This window comes from Neofelis nebulosa, chromosome 7, assembly GCF_028018385.1.
Source record: "Neofelis nebulosa isolate mNeoNeb1 chromosome 7, mNeoNeb1.pri, whole genome shotgun sequence".
Lineage (NCBI taxonomy): Eukaryota > Metazoa > Chordata > Mammalia > Carnivora > Felidae > Neofelis > Neofelis nebulosa.
The window spans coordinates 98,515,749-98,539,834 of NC_080788.1; the positions used below are offsets into that span (position 1 = coordinate 98,515,749).

The following is a 24,086-nucleotide window of genomic DNA, read 5'->3' on the forward strand; positions in this document are numbered from 1 at the left end:
ACATTAAATATCAATTACCAGAAGGACTTAGAAAATTTGAGAAACCATTAGGAGAAGTTTAAATCACAGAACTTTGAGAAACACTGATAGGAAATGAAATAAGCTATCCTGTATTTTAGGAAAAAATCTGTAAGTTTTCATTTAACACCACTTATCATAAAAGCTACTCCCCCAAAGTAGTCACACTGGAACAGTTGTACTTTTAACTGTATAATAAACTCAGTTATTAATTATGTTCATCCAAAAATAATTCCACAGCTTGAGTAATGCCAAGAATAGATACGTAGCCTACATAAACTTTAAATATTATAAAATAAATACTAAAAATGCTCTGTAAGATGTACCTCCACATTTCCCAAAATGGTACATGGGGATCCATGTACCACTTCAGGGAACCCTGAAGCTACAAGATAAACATTACATACCCTCCCAATGTGGACAGATCATATAAAATAATGAACGTGATGAGGTAAACATTAAAAAAAATATTTTTTTTAATGTTTATTTTATTTTTAAGAGACAGAGAAGGAGTGGTGCAGGGTCAGAGAGAGGAGACACAGGCTCCAGGCTCTAAGCTGTCAGCACAGAGCCCGACGTGGGGCTTGAACTCATGAACCGTGAGATCACGGGCTGAGCCGAAGTTGGACGCTTAACCAACTGAGACACCCAGGTGCCCCGAGGTAAATACTTTTTAAAATAAATAGATATATATTTTGAAGTACAACGTAAGATTTATGGTTTTAAGGCAAAACAGGAAGACTCAAAGAAATTTCTGGTTCATTCTAGGCTTCCCTCTGCCCATTAGGGGATACTTCAGTGAGAAAGTTGAGAAACACTGACTTAGTAACAAAAATTAACTTACTGGCAAAAGTAGTTTGAACCATAAACATAAAAGGTCAAATTATTAAGTGACTTAACAGTATTTTATATAATGCAACACTTATGATAGCTTAATAAAGAAGACTCTTAACTTACATGATTAGGAATATCCAAATTGCTACTAGGGAAGCGGACACAGTTTCTGCACATTTTATTCACTAAGTCCTCACGGAAGACAATAATTTCTTGTGTACAGTACTGAATTCTGAAATGAAAGCAGTAGTTGAATTTGACTTCCTCAGCAAAAAAAAAAAAAAAAAAGGAGATAGTTTAAAAGGCAAAATGTTTTATGATACAAAGCTATTCCCACTACCCATCGTTTACCACAGCAAAAATTCAGCTGGACTCTATCCTTCCATTCATTCGACAGTAATTTACTGAGCTCTCCGTATGTGTCCAGCACTATCGTAGGGATGAGTGAACAAAACAAAAAGATCCCAGCCCTGATGCAGTTTATATTCTAATGGAGGGAGGGCAGTCAGAAAAAATATCAATAAACATGATAATTATATGGGATGTTAGGAGGTGACTAAGTGTATGGGAAAAAGAAAAACAGGCTATCAGGGATCATTTGTGAGGTAAGAAGGGCTAGATGGCTGGAGGATTAAACAGGATGATGAAAATAGGTAGGGCTGATAATGGAGTCTGATTTGAGCACAGACGTGAAGGAGGTGAGAGAGGCAAGCAGATATGCAGAGGAAGAACACTGCAGGCAAAGGAGGAACACAGGACAGGCAGAGGGAGCAGCTACAGCAGAGGCCCCGAGACAGAGCATGGCTGGCATGTCTGAGGAACAGAGAGGAGGCTGTGGTGACTGGAATAAATGAGGAAGAGAGGAGCAGGAATAGGAGGCCAGATCATGCTGGGCCCTGACTACCACTGCAAGGATATGGGCTGTTACTGAATGGCACGAGGAGCGCCCAAATTTCAGGATCAGTAAGGCGGAGGTGACATGCTTATGTGTCAGAGGATCACTCTAACACAGCGTTAAGAACAGACTACTGAGGGGCAGGGGTAGACGCTCGAGACCAACGAGGAGGCTATTAAAGTAATCCAGGCTAGAGCAGATGGTAGAGGGTCACAGAGGCGGTGACAGGTGGCCAGATTCTGCATATATTTTGGTCTTCCTTCACATTTTTGAAGGACTTCCTGAAACACTACATGTGAGAGAAACCCAAAAAGTTTTGGCTTGAGTGACTGGCAGGACTAAGGTGCCATGAACTCTGATGAGGAAGAGTATAGAACAGGTTGGGAGCTGACAGGTGGGAAGTAGATGAGAAGCTCAGTGTGAGGCTGTCTACTAGACATACATGGGGGATGATGAGCAGGCATCTGGATGCATAAGTCTGGAGTCTGGGAGAAAGGTTTGAGCTGAAGATGTAAATGTGGGAGTTGTCAATACACAGATGGCACTGAGAGCTTTGGGAGTAGCTAAGGTCACCAAAGGAGTGAATGCAGGCAGAAAAGAGAGAACCAAGGACTGTAACCTCTGACTATAGTAAGTGGAATGTGCAGTAACACATAATCTGTTTCACTCTTCCATTGTAGCTTTTCTTAAAGGATGTGTAATGAGAATATCGATTTTTAAATCTCCATCTGTTTTTCAGCTTCTAAATTCATTATCAGTGAATTCAATAGTGATAAAATATTTTTAATTTTATTTTTTTAAGTTTATTTATTTATTTTGAGAGAGAAAGCATGAGTCAGGGAGGGGCAGAGAGAGAAAAGGAGAGAGAATCCCGAGCAGGCCCGTCCCTGACAGCAGAGAGCCCGATGTGGGGCTCGAACCCACAAACTGTGAGATCATGACCTAAGCCAAAGTCAGAAGCTCAACTGACTGAGCCACCCAGGTGCCCAGGGATAAAATATTTCTAAAGTTTTGAGAAACCTAAAATAAAGAGAAATTTTCTCTTTATATTTACCTCATAATAGTCAAAGTTCGGAGACAAAGTTTAAGAGGCAAGTTAGTTTTGAAATGAAACGAAAAAAAGCATAACACAAAATGGTAATATTTACCTGCAAGGATTGGTAGTAAAAATTGAAAATGGTACTCTTTGTCTGAATTCATCAGTGATGCTTTCAGCAAGTGGTGGCCTATAGAAACAATTTATGTGGTGTAGGATATATTTTTAAATTTGACAAAATATTTTTAACTGTTAGAAAAATCTAAACACAACTTACCTTGGTAAGATGGAACCAAATCCAGGATCCTCTGGACCAGGAACAAACACAAATCGACTACTGTAGCAAAATTCAATATAATTCATTAAAAAAAAAAATTATTGCAACACTATCCAGTAGTCTAAAGACGAGTTACTGCCTTGAATTAAATAATAATTTTTAATATTTTTTAAATTTTATGCATTTTAATAAATGAACTAAGTCTCCAGACTACCACTGTCCAGCAGACCTTTCTGCAGTGATGGAAATGTCTCTATGTGCACTGTCCAGTTATTGAGTGCTTGAACTGTGGCTAGTGTGAGTGAATTTTTAATTATATTTAACTTTAAATCATTTAACTTTAATTTTTTTTGAGAGACAGAGAGAGTGCTAGAGAGAAAGTGGGGGAGGGGTAGAGGGGAAGAGAAACTTAAGCAGGCTCCACCTCAGTGCAGAGCCGCAGGGCTCAATCTCGCAGTGGTGAGATCATGACCTGAGCCGAAATCAAGAGTCTGGACACTTAACTGACTGAGCCACCAAGGAACCTCTAAATAATTTAAATTTAAAGAGACACATGTGGCTAGTGACCATCATATTGAAGAATACAGCTCTAGACAAAGTACTGTCACCAAGAAATTAAAAATATAGTTGAAAGTATCACTCTTTTCAATATTTTTCACTATAAATCTCTAGTATAGTATAACATACATTATCATGATGTGAGGATAATTTTTTCTTAGCATACTAATTTTCTCAAACTTTTGTTCCATTCATTTCTTAATAATCATGGATATAAAATTTAGAATTCACTTTTTGTTTGTTTTTTAAAAAACTTTTAAAAATATAGCAATAGAAATCATTACCTTTGGTGGATATTTGGATATTCACATATTATGTCTGCCAAAGTTTTTAAGGAATCTAAAATTTTAAAGGGACATTAAATTTAATTTGCATTTAATGCACATAAAAGTCAAATTATATTTGCTTAGCTACAACTCTACATCTTTTAAATGAAATTAAAATATTATAGATCATTTCTTATCAATTTCATTTATCTAAATGTAGAAACATTTATTCAATAGACCTTCAATACCTTTCAAAGCTTGAACTTGATTTTTTCCATATGGTGCAGATGAAAAATTACCACACAGAATAAAGCAGGTTGGAGGTGCTGGTGAATAACCTAAAAATAAGAGAATAAAATGAATATCACTTTTCTAGTCTAGAAATCAGATTAAAAACCCTTTAACCATGAGGTTTTTCTTTTGTTTGTTTTGTTTCCTAAGTAAACTTTGGGCCCAACATGGGACTTGAACTCAAAACCCTGAGATCAAGAGTCACATGCTCCACTGACTGAGCCAGCCAGGAGCCCCTAACCATGAATTTTTAATAACAAAAACTTACTAGTTTAATAATACCTTATTTTAATAACCAGTATTTTTAAACAATAGTAACAATACTGCCCATTTATTGAACACTTACTATATGCCAGGCCCTGTAATAGCTTGATTCTGACAACATCCCTATAAACTGAGAGAGAGATTAAGTAACCTGCCCAAGGTATCAGGCTGCAATTTAAACCCAGTTCTGAGTGGCTCAATCAGTTGAACATATGATTCTTGGTTTCAGCTCAGATTATGATCTCCAGGTTCATGAGATAGAGCCCTGACTTGGGCTCTGCACTGACAGCGTGGAGCCTGCTTGGGATTCTCTACCCCCAATCCTCAAAATAAATAAATAAATAAACATTAAAAAATAAATTAATAAACCCAGTTCTGTCAGACTCCAAACCCAAGCTCTTATCCATTCTTATGCTATACTTAGGACTAATTCTTAGCTCTCGTGAACACACATACGCATGCACAATTATTTTTCAAATGTAAAAATTTAAGTTTTTTAAGATGGGCTCATTTAGAATATCTCACTGCTGAATCAACATTTACAGGAAAATAGACTACTCAAAAAGATACATTTTTAACAATTTAGTTTTAAGACATGAACCCTCGTTCGAGTTTAAAAGGGTAGAAAAGAATGGCACCCACCAGAAAACATGGTGTGAAGTTTTCCCAACACTTCTCCTTGGTCTAACCAAACGTCAGATATAAACACAAACATTGCATCTTTATTCTCTTCTTCTAGTTGTTTTAGTTTTGCAGAAGTCTTCACAGATGTATTAGAAGGCCCTCCAAAAAAATTAATATTTCCATAGTATGCCCTAGGTAATTATGACATAATTATTAGCTTCTATCCTATATTCTGTTGGAGATGTTTTTCTTTCTTCCTTTTTCTTAAAGATTTTATTTTTAAGTAATCTCTACACCCAGCATGGAGCTCAAACCCACAACCTCGAGATCAAGAGTCACATGCTCTACTGACTGAGCCAGCCCCATGTTGGAGATGTTTTTCTAATAATTTTACAAATTTAGTTTCTTTCTACCTAATGAGGTTATTTTCCCATCAGTGTAAACAGTGCCATGAAAGTGTACTATTTGTAGCACTTAAAAAGCAAATAAGTTTATTTAAATGCCCTAAAATAAGAAAAACAGAAGCAGTGAATAAATACTTAATAGGCTGTTTCTGTGTCTTTTAAAACCGACTAAAGCAAACATTAAACTTCCTATGTAATTTGAAGTAGGAGGAATGCACATTTGATTTGAACAATATCTAATAAAAGTGCTCAAAATAAGTACTAACCATTTAGCCGAACAATTCCATGTTTAGAAATTTGTTCTAAGGGATTAAGGAGGTCTACAGAGATTAACATACATGGCAGAATTATAAAAATTTGGATGTTACAAAGCAATGTATGTGTCCATTATTAATGTCAAAAAAAAAAGGATATAAACATGCATAGTCACACATAAAAAGAAACTCTCTCCTTGGATGGATGGATGGATGGATGGATGGATGGATGGATGATGTGGTTCCTAAGTAAATTATGTACATATATAAACATATCTCAGATTACAATCTTAAATCCTTAAAAAACCTCATTTTAGGAGATTTTATTTTCTTTATTTTACAAAAGAGAAAAAAACAAGGTTCAGGAGGGTTAAGTGATTTGCCTGTGGCCCGTCCCAGTTAACAGATGCAAGTGCTCAGTTTCAGACCCTGTCTGAGAGCCAGGGCCAGAGCTTCGTGCACTACTCTGCACTGCCCCCTATCGTCTCCACTGCCTGGCAAGCTCTGTATGAGGCTGAAACCGAAGGGTTACTGCTCACAGTCAGCTTCCTTGATTATACCTCTCATTCCAAAGTAGTAATTTTGAAGCCTGTATGGAAATAAAATGTCAAAAGCGACAGAAATTTTGCTCTAAATATATCCCAAAGAAAACCTACCATGTTGTAAAAAGCCACAAACTGGCACTAAACGCATTCACTTAAAAGTGAGTTGGTTTGATAAGGGCTTGTGTCCTCATTTGCATGAACGGCACTTTCCCCTAGGTTACCTCAACAGGAAGAGAAGTTGCCCTGACAGTAACTTCCAGCCAGCAAACGTGGCCTGTATACCTTGATTTTGTACAGGTATACTAGGACTAGAATCTTAATTCTTACACTTCTTGAAATCACTTTCACCACAGACAGAATCTCAAGATTAGGAGGCAACTTTAATTCCCCCAAAGGTGGCAAACTCAAATGTTCATAGGCTTCACAGGAAGGGAATACTGAATAAGGAAGCAGCAACCAGCTGAGGCCTCCTAGGTATGAGCTAGGGTGCACTGACATGTCCTGCCCAAAATGCCATCACTGCAGTAGAGTGATAGCTGGGGGAGAATTCAGGGACCATGTTGCCAGATCTGGTTGTTCAAGACGACTCAGAAATCTAGACTTTTATGAGAAATCTCTTAATTTTTAAACAACGGAAACAAAAGATACCTCAAAGGGGAATACCTCAAAGGGGAAAAAAAAAAAAAAGAAAGCTCTTCAGACTACATTCAACCCACAGGCCACCAGTTACAACTTTTACACCATCGTTTAGCCTCTGCTCAAAAACCTGAGTGACAGGGGTGCCTGGGTGGCTCAAGTCAGTTAAGCATCCGACTTCAGCTCAGGCCATGATCTCACAGCTCGTGAGTTTGAGCCCCGTATCAGGTTCTGTACTGACAGCTAAGAGCCTGGAGCCCACTTTGGATTCTGTGTCTCCCTCTCTCTCTGCTGCTCCCCTGCTCACACTCTGTCCCGCTCTCCTTCAAAAATAAATAAACATTAAAAAAAATTAAAAAAAACAAAAACAAAAAACCCTGAGTGACAGGGAACTCTCTCTTCTCAGAGAAGGTCCTTTTGGAATGGCTCTAACATTATGATGCTTTTGCTTACATTAAAGAGCTTTTTCATCTGCCTCTTGTAACCTTTTTTTTTTTATGTTTATTTATTTTTGAGAGAGACAGAGACACAGAGTATGAGCGGGGGAGGGGCAGAGAGAGAGGGAGACACAGAATCTGAAGCAGGCTCCAGGCTCTGAGCTGTCAGCAGAACCCAACATGGGGCTCGAACCCACGACTGCGAGATCATAATCTGAGCTGAAGTCAGCCACTTAGTTGACTGAACCACCCAGGTGCCCCTGCCTCTTGTAACTTTTAATCATTAGTAGAAAAATAAGGCTTTATATTAACATGAAAATTATACTCTTCTAAGTGTCTTCCTATCTCTTACTTCAGTTGAACTTCTAATCAACCCCATAGATAAGCGAGACAGGAAGACTGGAACACGTGCCCATAAAAGCCAAGGTAGGGAGATACGAATACAGCTAACCAGGAATCAACGTGCTAATTTTCAGATGCACATATAATCCAGTCTTCCAACTCTTCCTATTACTCTTTGCATTCTGACACAAAGCCTGAGTAACCGACAAATGATACACACTCTTAAAACCACTACTGCCAGTATTATGAAATTCCTGTAGGGCTTCAGCCAAACATTTTATACCTAGTAGTACTAGAGGGTTCAGTGGGTGGAAATCCGAAGGCATTGACATGAAACACCTGATCTTCAAACCAGCCTGAAAAAGATAAGTAACAAGTCACTTTCATTTGTCCAATTCTTCTTGTCTGAAGGAAGAAAGTTATGGAAGACAAAGCAGTAATGCTGAGTTGCTGTCTCATCTTCTGTCAACTAACTACAGAGGTTGCCAGTCCCACCTGGCTACAGATCCAAAGGTAGTCTCAGCTCTATATTTTTAAAAAGTCATGAAATAGAAACAGACTCAGAAGTAAAACTTTTCACTTTTTAATTTCACAATACATGTTAGAGTACGGAGACATGAGGTACAAAGATTAGGAAATGTCTCACTTTATGACCCTAAGTAAAATCTGGTTTGTTTGGGTTTTTTTTCAATTTTATTAAGACATCATTCACATATCCTTACACTTCACCCTTTAAGGTATACAATTCAGTGGTTTTTAGTATATTCGCAAGTTGTATAACCATCACCACTAATTTCAGAATATTTTTATCACCCCAAAAAGAAACCCCAGGCGCATCACCAGTCTGAGTTTTTTAATGTTGTCAAAAGTATGCTCTTATAAACAATGTTCTCCCAAATGATATCATGTTAATACATTTTAACCAATGTAGAAATGGTTTCGCTGTAGAACAATGAGGAGGACAGCAAAAGGTATACTGACTTACCTTCTGCTAAGACAAAGCATGACTCTGTGTATAAACCACTATGGAACTGGTATACAGCAGTTGAGGAAAATAATTCTATTTCTATGCTTGAGGTGGTGATAAAGTCAACATAAATTCTGGGCTCAAAGGACTTCTGACTAATAAATTCAAAGACCTCACATTTGAAACTGTGAGTAGATCATAGCTTAAAAAATTTTAGGTTTAAATTTCCCCATTCTAAGATGTAGCTTAGTAATAATGTCAGTATAGATCATTCTTAGCATGGTATAAACTTCCTCACTGACTTGTTTGGATTCTCCAAATAAGGGAGAATTACAGTTTCTTTTGTCTCTGGCTAGAATTATGTCTCGATTCCTACATCATCATCATACGTAAGTTACAATAGGAAACCAAATAGGTTAACTTAAGAATGATGTGTAATCAATATCCCCAACTCATATAACATAATTTTAAAAAATATATAAAGGATATAGCTTTACTAATATCCAGTTGTACGGTTCCCGTAGGATCTTCCAGAAAAAATTTTCCCTAAAAAAGTTAAAAGAAATATGTCCACATTTATGTAAAAATGGATACTCTGACAAAATAATTAAAATACTGACAACTTTGACAACAGAATACAGTAGAGTACAGTGGATTTCTCAAAACTAGCAATTCCTGGCCCACGTGTTTCCATTTGCTAGTCTGGTAGCCTCAGATTAATCACTTGATGGAGACTGAGACTCCTAAGAGGGACATGGAGAATGACCTCTGCAGATCAAGAGACGGCAAGAGGGATGCTCGGTGGTGGCCGTATGGGCCTCACCAGGTGCCTCCACCTAAGAGAGCCAACAGTGTCCTTCTCTGAGGGAGCAGGATGTGGTCTGCAGCCTTGCTTGTTAGAAACTCAGTACTCTCAGTTCCAGCAGAGGTCACTGAGGACTAATTTCAGGCTATGCAAACTGGCGGCCTGTCAAAGACACTCCCTGATGTCTACTCAGGAAACCAAATGCAGATGTAAAGGCTACTTGGTAACTGAGGCAGGAGTCTTCAATGAAGAATACATCCCTGTACCCTCTGCAGAAATGCTATACGGAACTGACATTTCATCAGTCCAAAGGCTGGAAACAGTTTGATGCTTATTAAGTTTAACTTACCTCTTTTAACTGGGTTATCATTCCAAGAACAATCACATCTCCAATTTTGGTTGTACTGCCCAATAGGGTTTCTACTGTTTTAAGCTTAAAATGAGACAAAATAAATTCTTAAAGGTTGAAAATTTGTCCTTTGAAGAAACTACTCTTTTTATAAATAAGTGAATTTTTAGTGCACATTTCAGTATTTTCACCTACTTTAGAGTAGAAAATCAGATAAAACTCAGATATAATTTACCCTATAAAAAGCTAAAATACCCACTCAGGCTCTTAGCTCATCTCATATTACAGGAGGTTCCGCCTTATCCAGTTTTGCTTTTCATAATTTCAGTTACCCTCTGTCAACCATGGTCTGGAAGCAGATGGTCTTCCTTCTGATGAATCACCAGAAGGTCAATAGTAGTCTAAAGCTATGTCATGTTTACATCATTCACCTCCCATCTCATCATGTAGCCATTTTATCATCTCACATCATCATAAGAAAGGTGAGTATAGTACAGTAAGATATTTTGACAGAGAGACCACATTCACATAACTTTTATTATAGTATATTGTTATAATTGTTTTATTTTGTTATTATTGTTGTTAATCTCTCACTGTGCCTAATTTATAAATTAAGCTTTATCACAGGTATGTACGTAGAGGAAAAAACATAGTATATACAGGTTTTGGTACTATCTGTGCTTTGAAGCATCCACTGGGGGTCTTGGAACATATCATCCTTGGATAAAGAGGGACTACTGTATTCTGAATGATGATAAGTACATTTACCTTTAAAATATAGAAAAGAATATAAATTTTATTTATTTGGTCAATACATCTTGCAAATTAGTAGGCTATTTAAAAAGTTATACTAGCATTTCAAAAGGTTGTCATTATTATTTATTTACATCCTCAATCTGACCATTATATTTTTATCTTTAAGTTAAAGGTAGTAACAATTGGGGCACCATTTTAAAAAATCCTTTCTGATGCTTTTCTATACACAATCTTACATATATATTAATACATATACCATTTATAAACACATACAGTTTTTGTTTTATTTGCAAAGATTAAACCATATTATTACTCATATTACACAACTTAACTTTTTAAATTTAATATCTCTTAGAAATTGTTTTATTTAACTATGCATAGATATACTTCATTCTTTTTAATGGATATAGATATGTATAGATATACAAAAATTTATGTTACCAAGTTCCTATTAAAGGACACATAAGGTGCTCAGTTTTCTGTTGGTAAAAACAGTGGTTAATGTTTCTTGCACCTCTCTTGGCCTAGTGCATGGGTATAACTGTTGCACATACTTCTACAAATTCCAGAAACAGAATTGCTGAATGAAAGGGTATATAATGTTTCATTCTTATAGGAATTACCAAGTGAAGCTTCTTTTTGTCTGTAAAATTTTTTTTATTACAAATACTGCCTGTTTACTACTCAAAAATTTTAAAAATATAGAGAAGGAAAAATAAAGTCAGATATAATCACATTAACCCATAACATTTTTTTTTAATGTCTATTTATTTTTGAGAGAGAGAGAGACAGAGTGTGAGTGAGGGAGGGGCAGAGAGAGAGGGGGACACAGAATCTGAAGCAGGCTCCAGGCTGTAAGCTATCAGGACAGAGCCCGATGCAGGGCTCAAACTCACAAACTGTGAGATCATGACGTGAGCCAAAGTCAGACACTTAACCAACTGAGCCACCCAGGTCTCCCAAATAATTTAGCTAAGTCTTAAAGTTAGTTTGGTAAAAAGGAGAGGAGAAATAATGCTTCTGGGCTGTGGGCAACTGAGTTGCCACAGGAAACCTAATATATATAAGAAAACACATAGATGGTCTTTGGTAGGGAAATATAAGTAATGTCAATTTCCAAAAGTGAATACAATTTTTTCTCTCGTAAAAGTTAAAAGCAGAAATTGTCAAACACTATAAATGTTTTCTCCTATGTTGCTACCATCGAACCTTAATTTGTGCATTGTGTAGTGTTATATTTTAATATCAGACTACGCATCATGACTTCTGATCTGTCATGGCAGAGAATGTAATGAACCTTGAAAGAGGCTGGGCCTCTTCAGAACCTATACGGAACCTCAGAGAACTGGCAGGGCCTAGAAGTAGCAAAGGACTGTCTCCCGGCAGGACTCTGTGTGCTAAGAGAGGAATAAAGCCACAGCCGGGCTGACAGTGACTAGGTGTGTGGCTGGAACAAGTAAACAAAGGGCATAGGAGTACAAAAGTGGAAGGAGCCCATGTGACAGAAAACATTCTCCCTCCCACCTCTTCCTCAGGCCCCAGCCACCCTGTGGCCTGTCTGTGCTGTCTCATTTATCCTATAAATGTTATTTCCTTAGTGCCTTAAGTAAACTTTTTACTCCAAAGGACAAAGTACATTTTAGATGAGTAAGTGTGTGGGCTGGACAAGGACCAGGATTTTGGAGTTTGAGTGAGAGCAGGAAGGGTAACGTTGAGAGTTGGTCAGAAAGCCAGTGTCGTATCCAGCAAATGGACCAGAAGGACCAGGGATCTGTGTTGGTGGCCAGTGATGGTCTGGGGGTTACCGTAGTCTCAGGGCCTTCCCTCCCTGCTGTTTTTTGTTGTTGTTGTTGTTGTTGTTTTTTTTTTTTTAAGTAAGCTTCATACCCAGTGCAGAGCCCAGTGCAGGGCCTGAACTCATGACCCTGAGATCAAGACCTGAGCTGAGATCAAGAGTTGAACACTTAACCGACCAAGCCAGCCAGGTGTCTCAGGGCCTGTCCCAAAGAAGGAAGTGGTAGCTTCTATTAGCGATTTGCAGGGCCCAGGACACAGACAATGGTCTTTCTCAACAGTGAGAATGCACAGGTCAATTAGCTAGCTAAACAGTTACCAGCGGTCCATTCTCATTTAAATTTCAATAAGTAAGAATTAAGCAATAAATATTTAACTTATACACTTATGCCTCCTAAATAACTAACCTGGAATTTGCTTCCGGTTTCATCAGGATGAGAACCTATCACTGGAGGAGTGAATAATTCATGTCTGTGTGTCCTCTATAAAAAAGACAGATTCACATGAATTACTGAATCAGACATTTTAAGCTAAAATTCATTAAAATAGTACTCTGACAAAATCTTGTCCTTAAATGAATGTTAATATTGCCTATTCTCAATAAATTTGAAAGCCCACATGTTTTAATATACAAATACCTAGAAGGGTAATTTGGAAAATAAAAAAATTATTTCAAAGAATTTTTTTTTTTTTAATTTTTTTTTCAACATTTTTAAATTTATTTTTGGGACAGAGAGAGACAGAGCATGAACGGGGGAGGGGCAGAGAGAGAGGGAGACACAGAATCGGAAACAGGCTCCAGGCTCCGAGCCATCAGCCCAGAGCCTGACGCGGGGCTCGAACTCCCGGACCGCGAGATCGTGACCTGGCTGAAGTCGGACGCTTAACCGACTGCGCCACCCAGGCGCCCCCAAAGAATTTTTTTAAAGAAAAAGCTCTATCGTATAGCTGCCAGCAGCACACTCTGGACTGAGTGTCAGTATGAAGTACGTATGAAGACAACAAACCAAGGGTCACCCTCAAAGCACAGGGGTTTGTGAGGAAGAAAAGTAGAGGGCCACCATACTACAAAGGACCCCAGGCAAAAGGGGGCATTTAACGAGATCCTAAGTGATAAATAAGACTTTGCTAGTAAGAAACCATATGAGGCTGAGACAAGACATTTCAGGCAGAGGACGGACGTGTCACAAGAAAGACTTACAAGAGTAAAGGAGTGTTTGGGAAGTGACGCAAAGTGTAGTATAGTTGGAATCTGAGGTACACAAAGCAGAATGTCAGACAGGGCAAGAGATTAGCTGGAGCCTCTATTTGGGGAACCATATCCCCTGCCCCACTGTGGTCCATGTGGTTTAGGCAAGGCTGGTGTCTCTTCCCCCTTCTATAAATAGGCCTAGTGAATAAGTACCCCACCTCTTGGCCAGTGAATGGTCCAGGCTCAAGCTAAGAGCCACTAAGAGACCTTTGCTAGAACTACCAGAAGAGAGGAACTTTCTCCAAGTGCAGCTGAGGCTACTAGGGGCCTCTGTCATCTCGTAGGGAGAACCTGTTTGAAAGTAAAATCAATTTTTATAAAATTGCCAAGAGATGGAGACAGGTAGATGCCTCAAAACGTGGGATATCCTGGATCCAGCCATGCTTGAAACTGGTGGACCTCCAGACCTCACCACAAGTCAATAAATGCCTCTTTCTGTTTTAGTCAGTTTGAGTTTCTGTAACCTCCAATAAAAGAGCCCTGACGATACTGACTTTACATGCTACGTCAGGAAATTTATCTGGTAGATAATAGAAAACAAAGATATTGAAATAGGATAAAAATAACATCAGATTTGCTTATAGGAAGATAATTGTGATAAAAATGTGAATGGACGAACTTTCATTTCACAGGTAAGAAAAAATGAGGCTCAGAAGTGTTACGTGACACACCCAAAACAATATGATAGGCTTTAAAATCTAATTTTTAAAAAGAAAGAAAAAAGAAATGTGGTATTTACTTGGGCATCTTCTCTGTGAACAGCATTGTGCCAAGCAACTGTGGCAGAGGAAATACACAAGGAACATCTCATAATGGGGATAAGCACCCCGAAGGCAAGGAAGGGCCAACTCCAGTAAATGATGCACAAGACAGACTGACATAGTGCTTTAAGGCAGAAGGAGATTGCAGCCGACTCATCAAGAAGAGTTTCAGAAAAGAGGAGGAATTTGAGAAGGTTAGGAGGGTTTCAATAGCAGAGAAAAGTGGGAAGGGAAGAGCAGCCCAGAGAGTGAAGAATAAAAGCAAAGTTACAGAAGAAGGAGAAGAAATGAACAATAATTATGTTTCATTTTTGGCTCTAGTATAGTACGATTAGAGGAAAAGTAGAGGTTTTGGCCAAAAAGGTGCGATTGAAGATCTCAAACACTAAGTATATATAGTTTGTATTTAATTCAATAGGCAGTAAACCTCCTTGAAAGACTGCAAAATCATGACAATATCAGAGCTACACATCAAGGAAGACTGATCCGGCCACATTACGTAGGTGATGGAAGGAGAGGACAGGCATCCTCAGGGTTCACTTTCTTCATCCTTTTTCAGAGCTTACTCGCGCTGACCATCCTGTCCTTAAAACCTTCTCCTGTATACCACCACCCTGGCCTGGCCCCCACATTCTCCTTTCTTCCCTTCTCTCCCCACCACCCCATAGGGTCTCACCCATCCCTGCAGTTCCATCCACTCCTCTGGGCAGATGCCCCCTAAATCTGTCTTCCCACATCTCTTTCTTTAGCTCTATATGTACTTTTCACCTGATTTCCCACTGACAACCTTAATTCAAAAATGTTTAAGACAGTACCTGTGTCATCTGAATCATCTTCCCCAAACATTCCCTTTTTCTTATTTGTTACCATGTTATTCTACTGTCCTACTCTCTGACTCAAAACCTTAATCATCTCTGAGTCTTTACTCTCTGCCTTCCCCTTCACATCCACTCTGTCACCATGAATGATGGCTTCCACTGCTCCAGTGTGGTCCCCTGTCTACAACCGTTGCCACTTCCTTCCCCCCAGCTATCATTTATGGCAGGACTAATAACAGACTCCTCTAAGGCTTCTCTTCCATTCTTTGTTGTTGTTTTATTTTTAATGTTTATTTCTTTTTTTTTTTTTTAATTTTTTTTCAACGTTTTTTATTTATTTTTGGGACAGAGAGAGACAGAGCATGAACGGGGGAGGGGCAGAGAGAGAGGGAGACACAGAATCGGAAACAGGCTCCAGGCTCCGAGCCATCAGCCCAGAGCCTGACGCGGGGCTCAAACTCACAGACCGCGAGATCGTGACCTGGCTGAAGTCGGATGCCTAACCGACTGCGCCACCCAGGCGCCCCATGTTTATTTCTTTTTGAGAGAGAGAAACAGAGCATGAGCAAGGGAGGGGCAGAGAGAGAGAAGGAAACACAGGATGTGAAGCAGGCTCCAGGTTCTGAGCTGTCAGCACAGAGCCTGACACACGGCTCAAACTCACGAACTGTGAGATCATGACCCGAGCTGAAGTCGGATGCTTAACCGACTGAGCCAGCCAGGCGCCCCTTCTCTCACATTCTTAACCCATCCCTAAATCTGCTGGTAGAGAAGGGCTCAAAAAACCCAGCTGTGATGGAGTCTCTCTGGTATTCCAAGGCTCCTTGTACCAAGAAAACAGAGTCCCAAACTCCAAGAGTGGCATCCACAGCGCTCTGACCACCTGGCTCCCGCTTGCCTTTCCAAACCAATCCCATGCTACTCTTCTTCACGAGCCTTCCTCTACACACAAAAATGGACCCACTGCTTATCATTTCCTGCAGAGTCCACTCTTTCCCTTTGCTGTGTCTTTGTTCACACTGTTACCACTACCTTTTCCCCATTTCACAAGATCAAAGCAACCAAGGCCCTGATTTTCCCAATGAATACATTCTGTTTATATCTCTTTTACAGCACATAAAACTCTACTTTATATCTTGTTTGTGCAAATGTCTTTAACTTCATAGACTGTAAACTGCACAAAGCTAGCATAGTGTAGTAGGTAAAGGCCGGACTCCAGAGTCAGACGAACAGGGTTCAAATCCTGTCTGTACTTACTATATGTGATCTTTGGTAAATTTCCTAAATTTATCTAGGTATCAGTTTCCTCATCTGTAAAATGAGGATAATAGCTTTTATACCTACACTGATGTTGTAATGATTAAATGAGGTAAGTAATGTCTGTAACATACTGGACACAGTGCTCAGCATGTTAAAAACCAGTAATAAATGTTAGCTATTTTTATCATCACAGTTGTTAATTGTTAATTGTATCCTCCATCTGGTCTCAAACACAGGCCAATAACAGTCTATTGAACAAGCTTTGGACCACAAAATACATCCTTTAAATTAACTCTGAGTGTTACCTAATCTTAAACAGTCTCATTTTCTACCCTCAGCTTACCTGGTGCAAAATAGTATATCGTTCACGAAACAGCTCTGCTTTATCTCTTGCTGTCCCAAATAAATTTGGTGCAGGGTGGTTGGTCATTAATAGACTAGAAAAAAAAAGGAATGCTTATTTATAACTATCATAGTACACAAAGGTAGGCCAAAAATGAATCATGGGCTGTATGCCTTCTGAAAGAAATGTCCATCTGAAATTACCTTAAAATCAATATACTTACGGAAGAAATTTTTTTCTTTCTGAACTGTACACAAAGCGTGGAATATCAAATGCTCCTATGATATTGAAAATATGTTCCCTGAAAAACATCCCACAAAAACACAGATCTGATTTACTAACACATACGAATTCTAGATGAGCACAAAAACTTGTATTACAATCTTATGGCATATAAATTAAATATACTTTCCACAGGTCATATACACAATTTCTTTTTTTTTTTTTTAAGTTTATTTATTAAGTTTGAGAGAGAGAGCGAGTGAGAGAGTGGGGGAGGAGCAGAGAGAGAGGGAGAGAGAGAATCCCAAGCAGGCTCCACAGTGTCCGTGCAGAGCCCGGCATGGGGCTCGATCCCACGAACTATGAGATCATGACCTGAGCCGGCACCAAGAGCTGGATGCTCAACCAACTGAGACACCCAGGCACCCCCACAATTTCTTATAGTGTCATAATATGGGGGTAAAATTTTCCTTTCAGAGACAAGAAAGCATTGCCAATACTCTCAAGAAAAAAAAATCAAGTTAACTTTTTTTTTAATTTTGAGAGAGAGCACAAAAGCACACACAAGTGGGGGAGGGATACAGAGGCAGAGTGGGGGAGAGGGGGACAGTGAGTGAGAGAGAGAGAAAAAGAGAATATGAATCTTAAGCAGGCTCCAAGCTTAGTGCAGAGCCCCACTCGGGCTCAATTCCACGACCCCAGGACCATGACCTGAGCCAAAATCTAGAGTCAGAATGCTGAACCAACTGAGCTATCCAGGCGCCCCTAATCAAGTTAACTTCTTTTTCTTTCTCTTTTTTTTTAGTTTTCTTTGATTTCCAAATCTCTTTCTTTTGCTTTCGTTCTTTTTCAAAACATCTTTATTTATTTTTTAATTTACATCCAAGTTAGTTAGCATATGGTAAAATAATGATTTCAGGAATAGAATCCAGTGATTCATCCCCTATGTATAACACCCAGTGCTCATCCCAACAAGTGTCTTCCTTAGTGCCCCTTACCCATTTAGCCCACCCCCCCCACAGCCCCTCCAGCAACCCTCAGTTTGTTCTCTATATTTAAGCGTCTCTTATGTTTTGTCCCCCTCCCTGTTTTTACATTATTTTTGCTTCCCTTCCCTCATGTTCATCTATTTTATGTCTTAAATCTCACATATAAATGAAGTCATATATTCGTCTTTCTTTGACTAATTTCACTTAGCACAATACCCTCCAGTTCCATCCACGTTGTTGTAAATGGCTAATCAAGTTAACTTCTTTTTTTTTTAATTTTTTTTTTTTTAACGTTTATTTATTTTTGGGACAGAGAGAGACAGAGCATGAATGGGGGAGGGGCAGAGAGAGAGGGAGACACAGAATCGGAAGCAGGCTCCAGGCTCCGAGCCATCAGCCCAGAGCCTGACGAGGGGCTCGAACTCACGGACCGTGAGATCGTGACCTGAGCTGAAGTCGGATGCTTAACCGACTGAGCCACCCAGGCGCCCCTAATCAAGTTAACTTCTAATTAAGAATGTCATCTGTTGAAAAAGAACATGTACGTATAAAATAGTTATGTCTTAAAAGAAGTCTCTCCCCATGGGTACTACTTTTATGAGCTATAATATTAAAGAATATCATTTCCAACAATTTTCTAATCCAAAATTATGCAGTGTTATGCAAAAGTGTCCCAGGAACCAGGTATAACATAGAAAAAGACACCCCCCCCCCCAAATACTGGCATATTGTTGACCAGTGTTAGAGAAGGAAATTCAACAAAATAACTTCCTTTCAGTGTTAATAACATAACCACATTTGAAAGAGGTTTTAAGAAAAACTGACGGCACTATTGTAGAAACAGTCCAACCTAAAAAAACCTTCCCTAAAATTTTATGTTAATCTACCAGATTGAATATGGTCAAAAACGTTCTTGCTGCATTGGTGGTAGTACCTAGCGTAGAGCAGCCTAGAACAGGTGGACGTGAAGAAAACCTAGATTCCAGGTACAGTGCTGCTATTTTCTAGCAGATCAATCTTGACAGGTTACTGGACTTGTCACGCCACCTCTTCATCTATAAAAACGAAAGCCTCTCTTCTGTGATAATTAGTAACTTTCTGACAACTGAAATTGCAAAGACTGTTTACCTTTTAGTCCCACTGGACCTCCACATTGGCTAACTGTGGCATATAAAGGGCTAGACAGAAACAACAGTTAACTCAATGCTTATTTTATGATTATAATCCTTACACTTCCATACAGTCATTTTGGATTTCTGTTGATGGCTGTACCCTAGTATCTTAAATAATGAGTTTGCAAAGTTAAAATTAAAATTCTTCAGTTTCTTTGTTCTTAGGAGCTCTACTATGGTAACGACTCCTTTCAATGATCTCCATTGCCCCAAAGAGGAAAAAACTGTTAAAGTTATTACTCTGTTCATTTCCCCAGTTGTTTTCCTCCCAGTTAAACCCTGTGAATCTAGAAAGAAGTCATATTCAAAAGAGGAAAGGGAGGGCACGGGCTCGTTTGTGGTTCAGTCAGTTAAGCGACCAACTTTGGCTCTGGTTGTGATCTTGAAGTTCGTGAGTTCGAGCCCCTCATCGGACTCTCTACTGTCAGCACAGAGCCCGCTTCGGGAACTCTGTCCCCATCTCTCTTCCCCTCCCCCACTCCCTCTCTCCTTCTCTCTCAGTAAACATCAAAAGAGGAAAGGAAAGATGGACGCTTGGAAATAAAACCCAGAAAAATTATTGCCATATGAATTTATCAGCTCTAATAGCATGACTTAGTGGCAAGAATAAAAAAACTAAGGTTCCCCCCTCTTTGCTATTCACCATGTGACCCAACATAAGTCGCTGAACTCTTCTGGATGCAGCACTTTCCTAAGAGCAAAAGCAAAGTATATGTCTAACTATTCAATTCAATCCAGTAGTAGCATGCAGAATATAAAGTCAGATCAGATGGGTAGTGGCAATAGTTGGTAATGGCATAAACAAGACTCTAATCTCAAATCTTAGGGAAAAAATAGTAAAGATGAGTCATTTAATGAGGTTTATAATGCAAACTATCAGTTAAAAAGAAATATGAAGAAATAACCACTGTACAAATGCTGACCACTAATTATTTCCCCAAGAAAATAATTTAAATTAAGATTCATAGCATCTCCGGCAGGGGGGAAGAGTTCATTTTATCCACATACATAGTTTCATCTACAGACTGACTGCATTCCTGGACTGCTGCTTCCACTACAGATCGTTCAATCATGTTTGATGACACTGAAAAGAGAATTTAAAGTCAAATTTTAGAAACAGACAAAAAAATTACTTATTTCCACAGGTAGCTTTTTTTCTTAAAAATAATCTGCAAACACCAACCCTGAGATTCTCATTACCTAGTTCTTATGACAAAGGATTAGGTCAGAATAATAACAAAAGCCGTATCTCAAAAACCTTAATCTTCTACACCCAAAGACGCTTGTGGTATCATAATACAAGTCAAATGCCTTACTTTTCTAAATACTGTTTAATAACAAATTCAGTTATGCAAACACTTCTGTAAACTCCTAGGATTAAGAAGGTTCCATTAGTATAACTTTCTATCACAACTGCTATGTTTCCATAGGCATGATAGTAACAATTATAACAGCAACCACTTATTACGCCCTTAGTAAAAGCGTGACACTATGCTCAGGACTTTACAAGCATTATTTCATTAGATTAGATGTCCTTATGGATAGATTGTTATTTATATGCTCATATGTTAAAAGGGGGAATGGGTGCCTGGGTGGCTCAGTTGGTTAAGCGTCCGACTTCAGCTTCAACTCTTTGTTTCCCCCAAACTTTTAGGAGTACTGAATCTAAGTAAGACAAAGTAGAAAGCACACAGAGAGACAAAAGTGACCATGAGGACTAGATCAAAATCAGGAGTCAAGTGCTGGAAAGCTGGCAGTGACACAGCTCCATGAGTGGGAAGAATTTTAACAGCCTGGGAGGGGAAATGTCCTGAGTTCCAACAGAACTAGAGGTTACCCCTTGGGAAGAAGTGCTACCTACCATGCATGTGTCTCATAATGCAGGAAAATTTTAATAGGGAATCTTCAGCTTCCACTTAAATCCATAAATCTAACTGAGGACATAGAACTCTAGAAATGATTTAAGAGCTATCGGAAAATGTTACTTACAGGGTTGCTTTTCAACTGCATCAATGATCTTTTCCAGCGCATCTTCAAGTTCTATTTCACTGATAGGTGTAAGAGCTTCTGTGAGGTACTTAACAGCTTCACTGAGAAGGAAAGAAAAGATGAGGCCTGTCATTGGTAATTGAGGCTACAAGTTTGATGCCAAAAACTGGCACTTATCAATCTAGCACTGAAATTAAGATCTACTCACTCCTCTCTGCAAGCGGTGCTCATCTCTCCTGCCCTTTCTGAACAAATTCTTCCTTCTATCCCCTGCCAACAAAACCATTCTTAAAGCCCCAAATCACATCCTTCTTTTAAGAATGCTTCCTAGGCATGGGGTGCCTGAGTGGCTCAGTTGGTTAAGGGTCCAGCTCTTGATTCTGGCTCAGGTCATGATCTCACAGTTTGTGAAACTGACCCCCAGATCAGGCTCTGTGCTGACAGCGCGGAGCCTGCTTGGGATTCTCTCTCTCCCTCTCTTTCTGTTCCTCCCCTGCTCTCTTACTCTCTCTCTCAAAAATAAATAAACTTAAAAAAAAAAAAAAAAAAGGCGGCTTCCTAGGCCAGCTCTCTCTGCTGCAATCTCCCCTTCCTTCTGAATTGTTAAAATTCCTATACATCTCAGATCTGATACATCACATTAGCCTTGTACTATTTATCACCTTACATTTTTTTTTATCTCCTTAGATTTAAGGAAGACTTCATTTGCTTCAATGTCCTGAACACAGCAGACACTTAAGCATATATTTATTAACTTGATAATGCATTTGCTTAAATTCTAGTAATTTCATCATTGTTTTCCATTTTAAAATTTAAAAATTAGACTAGAAAAAATTATGATATATGACTAGTCATAGAAGCAATGTTCATATTGAAATCACATGAATCCCCCCCATGACTCCAAAAGAACTCAATAAAGCTGACCTTTAAAAAGAAAAAAAAAATTCTGCATGAATCCCTGATTTAAATGCCAAGAGGGCTCAGAATGAACACTGTCTAAACAATTAGCTAATTGCATGCCATTCTGTGTTTGTAGCACACAACTTCACACTTCACATCAATGTTATTGTTATAGTCACCCCACTAATTGTTTTTATCTTGGGTTGCTTATTGATTGTTTCATGTGTGGGTATTACCTCTCCAATTTATCATAGATAAATTGGTCCTTGAAAACTGGAACCATGCCATCCTTTGGCAGAATGCCAAACAAATTTGAAGGTGATCCATTAGATATTTAATGACTAAGTCCCTAAAGTCACACACATTTTGGGTGAATTGGGACAGCTCTTAGGATAGCTCAAAGCCTATAGACCTATAGAGGACCTGGCCCCTGCCAAATCTTGTTAGGCAACTTCAGTGCTCTCCTGCCTCAGAGACTTTATATGGTCATTTCTCCCCACTCTTTTCTTCATCTAGTGAAGTCATCTTGAACAGTCAGCTCAAACCACTTCCTTAATGATGGACTTCTTTAACTCTAGAGTAGTTACCTTGTTGTACATTATCAGAGCACTACTTTCCTGGGATCTTTTTAAAGTTGAAATTAAATAACTGAATTATGTAATATCCATGGTAGAAAGACTTCTAAGACAACCCCTAATAATCCAGGCCTCCTGGTATTCACATCCATGTGCAACCCTTCCCCTTGAGTATGGGCTGGACCTCGTAACTTGCTTCTAACAACAGAATATGGTAAAAGTAATGGAACGTTTTACTGTATTGCAGTTTTAAAAGAAAAAATTTTAAAGCAACAAGATGTCACAAAACTCTCTCTTGCTGGCTTTGATTAAGCTGCTATACTGGAGAGGACCACATGGCAAAGAACTGAGGGTAGCCTTTGGCCAACAGGCAGCAAGGACTGAGGCCCCAAGTCTAATAGTTCTGGAGGAACTGAATCTTGCCAACCACTGAATGAGCTTGGAAGCAAATCTCGCCCAAATGACCTTTGAGATGAGAGATTGAGAGGCCCTGAAGCTGAGGACCCAGCTACGCCTACCTGGATTCCTGACCCACAGAAAACGTGAGTTAGTAAGTGTGTGCTGTTTTAAACCTCTAAGTTTTGCGGTAATTTGTCACACAGCAATAAATAACTAATACACTATCTATCCCCCAATTTCCACAGTGTCTTACTCTCTCTTGTACTCCTTGCTCCAGCACAGTGATCTTATGATAGACTAAAGCCTGTAAAGCTATACAGATCTGGCCCAGATCCTGTATAGATAGCATTTCAGTGTATTTCCGACTAAATTCATTAATGAATGACAGCTTAATATTCTAAGGGAATAAATTCTAAGGGGTCAAATTCTAAGGGAAAAGAGAACAGTTTATTGATCAATTGCTCATATTTTCAAAATGTCAGAGACGAACTGAACAAAATTCATTATTTTCTCTCCACCCTTGCCCTTGTTCACCACTAATCCAAAAGCAAAGTTAAAGTCTCATAAAAGTCGGGGTGTCTGGGTGGCTCAGTCGGTATCACATGTGACTCTTATCCTTGGGTCTTGAGTTGAAGCTCCTCCATGTTGGATATAGAGCCCACTTAAAAAAAATTAATTAATTTAAGAAAAAGTCTCATAAGGGGCGCCTGGGTGGTTCAGTAGGTTAAGCGTTGGACTTCGCTCTCAGGTCATGATCTCACCACGGTTTGTGAGTTCAAGCCCCACGCTGGGCTCTCTGATACCGGCGTGGAGCCTTCTTCGGATCCTCTGTCCCCTTCTCTCTCTGCCCCTCCCCTGCTCTTCCTCTGTCTCTCTCAAAAATGAATAAACATTAAAAAAATTTTTTTTAAGTTTCATAAAACTCATTATTCCAAAACCAAAAACTTTCCACATACAGCAAGAGTGATCAAAGCCTGGTACAAAAAAAGTACATTCTATCCAGCAGGTATTTAAATATGTCTGTAAAAAACATTGTATTCTAAAAAACAACAAC

At 39.0% G+C, this 24,086-nt stretch overlaps 1 protein-coding gene and 1 long non-coding RNA gene across 5 annotated transcripts in view; one reads left to right on the top strand and one right to left on the bottom strand.

The window, feature by feature from the left end:
- The window catches only part of POLE2 (DNA polymerase epsilon 2, accessory subunit), a 31,749-nt gene that overhangs the window by 6,825 nt on the left and 838 nt on the right, over positions 1-24,086 (bottom strand). For 3 of the 4 annotated variants that reach the window (XM_058738966.1, XM_058738968.1, XM_058738965.1), the window contains exons 2-16: positions 21,159-21,259; positions 20,178-20,253; positions 17,010-17,087; positions 16,787-16,880; positions 12,760-12,834; positions 9,803-9,886; positions 9,138-9,194; positions 8,667-8,715; positions 7,965-8,037; positions 5,082-5,254; positions 4,133-4,222; positions 3,903-3,957; positions 3,061-3,120; positions 2,896-2,973; positions 976-1,084 (exon numbers count right to left, since the gene is read on the bottom strand). In XM_058738966.1, the coding sequence (XP_058594949.1) occupies positions 976-1,084; positions 2,896-2,973; positions 3,061-3,120; positions 3,903-3,957; positions 4,133-4,222; positions 5,082-5,254; positions 7,965-8,037; positions 8,667-8,715; positions 9,138-9,194; positions 9,803-9,886; positions 12,760-12,834; positions 16,787-16,880; positions 17,010-17,087; positions 20,178-20,253; positions 21,159-21,259 (1,252 nt within the window). The remainder of the gene's footprint in view (positions 1-975; positions 1,085-2,895; positions 2,974-3,060; positions 3,121-3,902; positions 3,958-4,132; positions 4,223-5,081; positions 5,255-7,964; positions 8,038-8,666; positions 8,716-9,137; positions 9,195-9,802; positions 9,887-12,759; positions 12,835-16,786; positions 16,881-17,009; positions 17,088-20,177; positions 20,254-21,158; positions 21,260-24,086) is intronic. The other variant, XM_058738967.1, reaches the window with a different exon arrangement.
- LOC131517171 (uncharacterized) lies at positions 335-23,985 on the top strand. Its single transcript, XR_009264438.1, has 3 exons — positions 335-680; positions 10,131-10,284; positions 22,881-23,985. It is a non-coding gene; the product is annotated as an uncharacterized LOC131517171 (long non-coding RNA).